Genomic DNA, 10,411 nt, shown 5'->3' with positions numbered 1-10,411 from the left:
GCAACATTAGGCAGCCAAGAGATTGACTAAAACAAAACATGGAGGTGTACCGACTTGGAATTAGACACAGATGACGCTGATTTCTGTAAGGGCCTGATCCAGTGATGAAAAAAACCAAGAAAAAAATACCTGCATTGACTTCAATAGGCTTTGGATCAGGTGCCAATGCAATCAACCCTTCTTTAAAAGTCAATCCTTCTTTAAAAATATGAATGGAGAAAGAAATTGGCGTTTTCCTCCATAATTTCATTGTGTGAGGAATTATGTATAAATAATTAAAATCAATATTTAAATGGAAGCTGCCCATTTGCTTGCAGCTAATAATAAAACTTGACCTTTATGACCTTTCGTTCAGTGCTCTCCAAGGGCATTAAGCTTAACTGAGCTACTGAGTCTCAGTGAAAAATCAGGCACTGATAGCCCCATCGTATGGAGAAGCAGAGAAGTCAAAGTAGAGCATCTCTAAAAGCAATGGGTTTTCAGCACCTTTGCAGCCCAGGCCACAAATAACTTGTTTAACTTCACACAGCAAATTACTGAAACAACTGAGAAGAGACAATCCTAAAATAGACAGGATACAGTGTTCACTGGCCTCACCAGAGGTAAAGGACACAGGGTTCAAAACGCTGGTAAGCAGATGCTGTGCTATGTATACTACATTCCCAAAGTTTCTCATCACTTGTAAAGCTGAAGCCGAATTAACAATGATTAGGCATTTCAGAAACTTTCTTTAGTATAAAGAGGAACAAATAACCCCACAGCAGAGATCAAGGCATGACAGAAGGTGTTTCATAAGCTCACATACTCAGTGAAATCTCCATCCTCTGTGTTTTTCAGACTTCTTTCACACTAACTAAAAACTAATCCTTACTTTGCCCACTGTGCAAATAATCCACTCTTTTAAATAATCTTGAAGAACAGGATTTTTCTTCTAAATCCATTTGAATTATACAATTACTGTCAGTGCTGCTTCTATCAGGTATAAAATACATTTTTAGACACCTCTCTGATTTTTAAATTATTAATGAATGTGGAGCTGTTTATGAGCCATGGTCCTTCACAAAGTGAAAAGAGGGCATGTTTTTAACACTTGATTTTGGGTAGTAACTGTTTTGCCTATTCAAGAAAGTGAGAAAATGAAACTTGGAGAGTTGAAGCCAAGGGTAGGAATCTGAGAATTTTGATGTTGGCTCCTGTTTCGACCACTACCGCACATCTGTTGGCTTTACAGATTTATGCTGCGGGTGAGCAATGAATTTAAGTATGTGGCAAATTGCTAAGATCAGGAGTAGCGCCACTGATTTACAATACAGAACCACTGCAATTAACTGCATAAGATCATAAAATCAAATGTGCTTAGCTTGGTGTACACACCAAGACGACTTTACCAGAATAGGGACATCAGTATGTAACAGTACAGTCCTGTCAGTGTGGGCAGAGCTTTGCTGACAAAACTGTGCTTCACACAGGTGAATTATCAACCTTCCCACAAACAAAAGCAAGCTCCACCAATAAAGACAGAGTTTAGCCAGAGTAGCTGCATCAACACCCAGGACTTCTGCTGCCATAAGGGTGTCTGTCAGTCAGGGGCCTTGACTTTTCACATCCCTGACCTATGTAGCTGATGTCAACAAAACAGATGCAGCCTAAATGTGTTGTAGAATTGTTCTCAGCTTTAGTTGTGTTTTCTCTGGGCATAGTATGCTGAGTGAGCAAGTGTTGGTCCTGTGGCTAAGTTGATGGAACTGTGGGTGAAAACTCCTGCTCTCCTATAGGAGAGCTTATGTGCTTGATTGCTTGTGTGACCCTGAGCAAGTTATTTAGTTTCCATATGCCCCACTGCCCTTTCTGTAAAATGGAGACAATGGCACTTCCAAATATAATACGAAGAGATTGTGAAAATAAGTATACTAGAGACAATTAAATCTTCAGAAAAGTCAGTGCATGACCCACTACTATAGAGATAATTTAGGGATGTAAAGCCTTTTGAAAGGATCAATATACTTGTGGGAAAATACTTCATTTTAAAGTGAAGACGCTTGATCTGTAACTTGTGTAAGTGAAATTATTTTCTAAGTTAAACAATTCATAGCCAGTACCTCTCAGCAGACCATATGAACTGAGAAATAAACACCTCCAGCATTCCCATCAACACACAATGCACTTATCAGTAGAGCTAATGCTAAAAGCTTACTGTTAAGTCAATTTTAAAATGTTTGCTTTCAGAAATTTTGGTCAGTTGAATATCTATATTTGGTTGGGGGTAAGGGAGAGATGAGGGAAAGGTCTTAGTGACCAGCTCAGATAATATACTTATGAAGCTATCTCTGGAATTCTTACGTTGGTACCTATGACACTATCAAATTCATTGGAAAGAGTTTATCGCAAAGTTAAATGTCAGCAGCTGCAAGCCTTTAAATGGAACATACTTCAGCTCCTGGGCAATGGCAGCGATCTGTTCCACCCTGTCCTGGTGAGCAGCCAAATCGCTCTCAAAAGCTTCATGTTTCCTTAACATGGCGCGGACTTCTGTCAGAGAAGCAGATTCATAATCCTTCTGAAGTAAGATCTGCTCTTTGCCTGAAAGAGGAAATTAAAATATTAGTCACTTTTTACTAATTTTGGGGTTAGAACAATTGCAAATTTAGTCAAATTTTTAAACTGAGGCATGGTGAAAATTACATGTATGAGATGAAGCCCCACCCCTACTGAAATAAGTGGCAAATTGTCAGCACAACAGTGTTAATTAGAAATATACATTTTTAAAGATCTCTCAGTAATTCCTTGATTCTTGCATAGGCTGTTTATACTGATTCAAAATAGAGAGTATTACATTGCTTGAGAAACTGGCATAAAAATGGTATATTGGCAAAAACTGGGGCTCTAAACTATTGTGGTAAGTCTTTTGTAGTGTAGGCTTACAAAACCAGAAATCACACTGCTATGCTCAGCTTCACTCTTACTAATGATCTGTTATTCTTTTTCATGTTCTGCCTTCAATTCATTATTCATTTCAGCATTTCCAAAAAAAAAAAAAAAAAAAAGATTGAGATGTGTGGCTGCCTGTTGTATCAACCACTGAATTTTAAGTGGAAAATGCCACCCTATTTACAAAAGGCTACAGAAGCAAAGAAGAAATCAGAAACTGAAATACTACTCCTCAGTAGCTCCTGTGTTGGGCAACTGAATCTGTACAGACAGCCCCTACAACTGCAGCTCACATGGCATTACACAGCTCTGTGAATTCTAGAGCCAGAAGGGACTATTGTTTCACTTGCTACGTACCAGCTTATGTGAAGTTTTCCCTACATAACAGCCATAAACGTCACCATGAGTAGTTTATGCTCAGAAAATAGGCTCTCAGGGCTGATAAACACTGTAGTTTCCCTTCTAGTATCTGCTTGGCAGCCATTTACAGCCTTGTATTCTTCCAGCAACTGTGTTAGGGGATGGACTCTGGTTTACTTTCACAGTGTGAAAAGATTCTAGCTGGAAAAAGCCAGAAGCATGGCAGAAGCAGGAAGACTGTTGTTCGGCAAACAATAGGATGATAGAGCAGATCTATGTTTAATGGTCCCCAACAAAACTGTATGCCAGTTACAACTGTACAGCTGTTACAACTATACATAAGGTTAAGGTACCATTAAAAAACAGAACCGTAACTGGGGTGTAATCCAGGGTATGGAGCAAAGCAGAAATGAGTCCGTTGTCATGTAGTTTATGTGGACTATTCAAAACATCATGATGACCAAAAGATAATCAACTCAGAATAACTCTGTTAATAATTTCACGCTTAACCAGTGGTGTCACTGTGTTCCTGGTTGGATTGCTGATGTACAAATACATAGAAATCCACTAGCAGTAATGGCCTCTATTCAAATGCTGAATATTCCCATTAAGTTTGACTCACTACCTCAAAAGTATGATTTTTACAGTTACATTTCATTAGCAACATGCCTGCAAGTTAGTATCGTGACTATAGTCAACAAAACCTGCAATTTTATCCGTTATTATTTTAGGTTTCTAAAACTGTCCACACTACTTACGAGTGAGTTTCTGGCTGGCAAATATTCAGCACTGACAGTTCAACTTTGAACATTAAAACATTAAAAATGTGAAAAGCCATCTCTGCTCACCATATGCCCACTGTTCATGAGTGGAAGCCTTCTGCCTAAATTTCTCAGCCAAGTGTTCAAGTCTTTCCAGTCTTCGTATTTCATTCAGCAGCCACTCTTCATAGCCTTTCTCAGCTTGTTCAAGTCTCTGCCAAGCGCCGGCAATATCCTGTGAAGAGAATACATGGGAGAGGGGGGATGAAATTATAATCTCTTTTTATCCAAATTTGCAGATTTCTGATTCATTCGCAATTTTGCTCCAATGAAAGAAGTTTTTATGTCCAGATTTTGTAAAATCACAGAATCATAGAAAATGTTGTCAGGCAGCTCAGAAAGTCTTGTAGTCCAGATATCCGCTCCTAATAGCACGTCCTATTCAGGTGGGTTCATGAAAAGAACCTCTATACAAATGGCTTCCAAGCATAGCTACATGTTCAGTGTCTTCACGATATATTGCTTTTACCTCCCATTTTACAATGTGCATGTTCTTTTATGACATACCTATCTGTTATCAGCATAAAAGTGCTTTGCTCTCGGAAGTTGACAATGGCAAAATAATTAGTATCAAGAGGATTTGGTACGTATTTTATCTGGAATACAAATTCATTTCACTTTCTGTGGTGCACAAAGTTTTGTGAGCTTCCTTGGAAACTCAAAGGCATGAGTAGGAAACTGAAATAACAGGGCCCTTATTTTCTGCCTATGGGGAGTGGACAACGGCCCTTTTCAGATAGTGCAATCGTCTGTTTATCAAATCTGAGCAACCAAACAAGGATAGATCAGAGTACACAAACAGGTTTGCTATATTCCACAGGAAATGTTTTGACCCACAGTCAGCTCACGATACTTATCAGCAGATGAGAATTCTTGGTACTGACTATTCTTACCTTCACAGACATAAGAAAAAACAAAATTTAATTTTAAAAAGTAGAAAAAAGCAGAAACATATATTGAGCAATGTCTGTTTCTGTAAGTCTGATGACCAAAATGACAGTGAAACCACTGTGAGTTTTGCTTAAATAAACAATATTTGGCCTCATTGATAGAGATTTTGCTTAAATAAACAATATTTGGCCTCACTGATAGAGTATTGATAACACTCCCAAAGGAAGCTCTGTATCATCTCACGTCTCAAGACAATTTGCTCTTTGGGAAGCCTTCAAAGGGGCAGGAGCATGCTTAAGAGAAAGCAAGATTCTAGAATGAAAGGGAATGTGTAAAAAGAGTGGTTTGATATTGATAAAGTGCAACAAACTGAAGTTTCTGAGGATGACTTAAAATGGCATTTCAATCCTTCAAGTTGAAATTTTTGTGAGAACGTTGATAAAAAGGAGAACAGATTATTGATGCCTCGTTTACTTACTGAAACCATTTTTCCCTCTGATGGCATGAAAGCTGGCCGATTGCTGATTCTCAGTTTTGTCTGCAGGGTGTTGAAATTGATCTCCAGTTGACATTTCTCTTGGACTTTGGGAGGTTTGTGTTTGCGGCGGTAGTCCCGGAAATCCTCTAATTTCTTCTGCATAGCCTGCATTGTTTTTTCTGGGGTCCTGTTTTCCAGCCAAGGAATTGTCCGGCGAATCCATTCTAAAAGCTTTCAAACCAGCACAAACAATTGAAATAAAGGCAATGGAAAAGCAACCAAAACCAGATCATACTGAATGCACAAATCCTAATCAAGTTTGCTCCATTTTAATATTATTGACTTCAGTTGGTATCAGTGCCTTAATGGCAAGTAAGCACAAGATTTTCAAAGCTGAACAATACTTTTTTAACTAATTTTCCCAGGTATTCTAGGTATTTCTAGAATACCTAGATTTTTAGAAAGATGAACACACATGTAAGGTGTCTCTAGCTAATTACTCAAAACCTGAGTTACCCAAAATCACTTGCCACTTTCAAAAGTATTGGTCTTGATGTCTCAAGTAGTCATAGTTATGAGATCAGGACAGACACCAGCCAAGTAACTCAGGTCATATAAAAATCTTCACTCAGAAGTCTGTTAGTGCCAATGTAGCACTACTGTCTTTCTGTCTATGATCTCAGTATGTTTTTGCAGGTTATGCGTTAAAGACAAGGGAGCTCTCACTTGTGCACTACACATCTGTAGTCCTGACTCAACAAATTTACCATTTACCAAGAAAGGACAGGAGGAGCACAATGTGCCCCCTTCTTCATTCATTTGCTGCCTGTGTTCACAGGTGCATTGTGAACACCCTGACAGACCCTGTCCAGGTGTGCTTTGCAGTACACAAAGCAAACAGGCTTGCTTGGAGTGACAGGATCCTGTATGTTCCACATGACGTCAAGGATGGCTATCTTTGGAGATTGCAGCAACAGCAAGCTTGGTCTTGGGGCAGACCAATGACAGTTCTCAAAACGCCCTTTTTGGCACATTAATGAGACTGAGTGACTTGCTGGAGGTCACACAGGAAGTCTGTGGCAAAGGAGTCACCTGAACCTTGACATCTTGGGCAACTGAGCTTTGTACCCTACCACTGTGAGATTTACCCTCATAGCGTCTTCACTTTGCTGTCTTGCAGAGAATCTTTCAGCTTTCAGTATTTCATGAACATAATTATCACCGCATTACAGATGCAGCTGTCTTTACCTCACTTGCTAGTCTCTCATACTCTTCCATCAACCTCTCATTTTCCTGATTCACAGCAAGCACCTTACAGATCCGGTTAGCTGCAGTCTCAGCCTGTAAAACACAGCAAATAAACAGGGCATATTCATAAACACATTCTGAGAAAGGTACAAGCTTGAAGAAAGAGAGAGATTTTTATTTGTGGCTGCTGCAAATAAAAATCATTGCTTTATAGTTGTTGATCTGTTCTCCTAGGTTACTTAGATATATATATTTACCCTCCTTCTGTAGTCACAGATTCCAATGGCCTGAATAAGGCACAGATCAGCACAGAAGTCACCCTGTTGTACAATGAAGCCTTATTATACAAGGGGGAATTTCACACTGCCATTATAGTTGTCTAATAAATCTTTTCTTTTCAAAGACAACTTAGGCCATTCTTAAAGTTATCCTATTGGGTTATTTTTTTTAAATCACACCAGAAAAGTATTAGATTTGTAAGCCACACTGGAAAGACACCGCCTGTGATTCAGGAGTCCCAGACCACTCTATATCTGCACATCACATTGAGAATATATGCAGCTCAACCACTGACAGCAAATCTTTTCATGCCTCCTGCCAAATTTATTTGTGAAGGCACTGTGTGGCTTTGCCATATTTAAAATTTACATTAGTAGTTTGACATCACAGATCTATACTTTCATACAAATGTGAGTCTGGAGTATATCTAATAAAATAAGTATCTGTGTAGACTCCTGTGTTACAGAGTATTTGGAATCCTCCTTTTGCGTGAATAGCAAAACCTTCATACCCAGAAGCAAGAGGGTGCAACAGCGTAGCTGTGCTGTGATAAGGTGTAGGGGACGTACCAGACAGGAAGGGAAATTAAATCCTGAGGATGAAGGAAAAATATCAACTACTTTAAGGGTTCTTTATTTTTTGTTTTTCACATAAGTTGGGTTATGTCCGTTTGTAGGCTAGAAATGTATGAAGCAGAACAGTGGGAAATGCCACATTTGTAAGTGAGAATCCCATCCTGTATGACAGATCTGCTGCTGATGTTCTTGCCTTTTATACTAGTACTTTGATCCACAGATAATTCCGTTGGCTTCAGTGGGAATCAGGCACAAATAACTGTGCTGGATGTCTTCTGTGCCTTTCTGCATCTTTAGGCATCTTTGAAAATCTAGCCCTAAATTACTACTCAGCATGAATAAGACTAGAATAGTCTCAATCTCCAAGAGTCAAAAATTCTTTTATGCAGCAAATGCATAAGATGTTGATGTAGCAACAACTCCATTTCACAGTACACAGTGTCTTCAAATACAGTTTTTCTGAAATAGTCTTTACAATCACCAAATAAAGACCCAAAATTAGAAACAGGAATGTCCATTGGAATTAAGAAGTTCAACTTGCTACACAACGTTTAAATAAAACAGGTTCAAGTGTTGGTTAAAAACAAGTATTAGTGCTCTAGTAATACTTGCAATTGTTAATTAAAACCACAAAGTACTAAATTAGGTTTTTTTAATAAACTAGTGGAAATGTGAAACAACCAATCAAAAACACAGCAACCTGAAGGGACAGTTGATTAATACCTGCTCCGCTCCAGCAAAAGCATGGTAGAAGCAGGACACATATGTCATGATAGCTCTCTCATCAGGTTTGGGAGTGTTCACAATATCTACAAGGGGGGGGAGAAATTAAAATAAAACAAAAAAAAGAATCGAGGAGTAGAAAACAGGATGAATAAATAAAAGCACAACATAGTGTCATTCTGATTGTTTTCTTGTCTATAGTTCTGTACTCTAGAAACTCTACAAAGCTGTAATAAATTTAGTGTTAGTTTGATGGGTGCTGACAGAATAAAATATACACTAGAAATTCAACATAACCTCTTACAAAGAGGTGGAATTTTTTTAATAAGCTTGATCCTGCAGTATTGTCACAGGGGGAGTGACCTTAATTTTACCAGGACTATCTGCTTAAGAACTGGCACGCGTATGTCTGGTGACTTAGAATGTGGGGGTTTTTTGACTAAGACACAGGAAAGACAGACTACATTTTGATCTAGGGAGATGTTCTGGAATTGCACGTGGATTAATTATAAACTTAGCATTATATATCAGTATTCTTTATATTACTAATACCTGAAGTATGTCCAACTCTGAACTGCCTTGCTTTTTAAAATTTTCCTTCTTTTCATTAGGACATGATTCCAGAGCTCTTCTGAGATGTCTGTATATGTTTCTGTGTCTATTTTGCATAGTAGCAATGTTTTGTGTTGCTGTTTGTACTTACCATTAAGCATTTAACATTTTAAAAACAATCCTGAAAGCATAAGAGAAGGGTTTATTTTCTGAGCATCTGTTATGATGATTTTGACATCTGTAGCAGGAATAATATCCAGCAGGGAGAAAAAAGATGGCATTCTGCTATTGAAATTGTTTTTTCAGTATAAGCTTATTTTCATCTTGCATTTTTAAAGGTGCTTCAAATGAATGCACACAATTTCAATTAAAGAGAATAATGTCCTCTATCCCATTCAGTAACCAGCTGTCAAAAACCTACTGGATATTATTAGTAAATATACAGAAAGATGAGACAGGAAGGTTTGTTTCTATGGAACAAATGGATAGACTACTACTGGCTCTACCGAGACAGTGGCTCACAGAGAAAATCAGGCAACAGGAAAAGAGCTCAGCTCTAAGATGCTGTCCTAGTACCTAGTGAGGAAAAGATCAGAAGAGGAAAAATTGCTGAAAGAAACAAGACAGAAGGTGAAGGATGAGATCTGATCCGTCTTCTACAATCTCACCTTCTGAGCACCAGCAAATGTATGGTAGTAACAGGAAACATAAGTCATAATGGCTCTTTCATCAGGTCTGGCAGTGTTTACTACATCTGTGTAGAGAGAAGAGGGTTAACTGCTCAGAAATTCTCACAAGGTACTTCCATTAGATTATGCTGATGATGCCACCTCAGTGCTGTAAGGATTCAAAATAAATACGCCATTATTCAGGTTGCATCTGTTTGCTGATATCGGTGAAAAGCTACCTGAGCTTTAGGAATCAGTAAATGGAAAAGATATAATTCTCCCTGAAATGGCAAAACATCTGAAGGCTGAGACTGTACCGAAGGGTATTGCTACCTTCTGGTTTGTGGAAACTTCCAAGCAGATGGCATGGCTGGCAGATCTACTGGGTTCAGCTTCACTGTCACTCCAAAGCAACTTCATCTAAATCACTAGAATTATTCCAGAGTTAAACACAGCCACTGACAGTCACAAAATAGGAGTGAGTACAGTGTATATTAGCACAGGATCTCTGTGACTGACAGGGTATTGACATATATTGGAAACCTGTAGAACCACAGTCCAGAAATGCATTTTGTGCTAAGAAAAGCTTGGAGAGTGACAGTTTTGCAATCCCTGTGCCAGTCTGTCTTTTTAGTTAATAGCATAAATCACAGAAGAGTTTGGCTTGGCTGGCTGATAGCTTTGTCCCTATTATGGCAGGAAAGAGTAAACGTGGGTGCAATCAAGGTATGGTACATTGGTAAAAATGGACCTTTTCAATACTTAACAGAGAAAGGCAGAAAAGGTAGGGTAGGAAGGCTCTAGAGAGGGATCTGGACAGGCTGGATCAATGGGCCGAGGCCAATTGTATGAGGATCAACAAGGCCAAGTGCCGGGTCCTGCACTTCG

General features: G+C 38.7%; 1 protein-coding gene across 1 annotated transcript in view; it reads right to left on the bottom strand.

The window, feature by feature from the left end:
- ACTN2 (actinin alpha 2) overlaps positions 1 to 10,411 on the bottom strand; it is a 72,623-nt gene that overhangs the window by 18,824 nt on the left and 43,388 nt on the right. The window contains exons 8-12 of the mRNA XM_009281799.2: positions 8,304 to 8,389; positions 6,727 to 6,819; positions 5,479 to 5,709; positions 4,137 to 4,284; positions 2,430 to 2,580 (exon numbers count right to left, since the gene is read on the bottom strand). Coding sequence (XP_009280074.1) covers positions 2,430 to 2,580; positions 4,137 to 4,284; positions 5,479 to 5,709; positions 6,727 to 6,819; positions 8,304 to 8,389 — 709 coding nt within the window. The remainder of the gene's footprint in view (positions 1 to 2,429; positions 2,581 to 4,136; positions 4,285 to 5,478; positions 5,710 to 6,726; positions 6,820 to 8,303; positions 8,390 to 10,411) is intronic.

This window comes from Aptenodytes forsteri, unplaced genomic scaffold (genome assembly GCF_000699145.1).
Source record: "Aptenodytes forsteri isolate BGI_AS27 unplaced genomic scaffold, ASM69914v1 Scaffold132, whole genome shotgun sequence".
Lineage (NCBI taxonomy): Eukaryota > Metazoa > Chordata > Aves > Sphenisciformes > Spheniscidae > Aptenodytes > Aptenodytes forsteri.
Note: the sequence above shows the minus strand (reverse complement) of the source record. Positions and strands in the feature narration are given on the sequence as shown.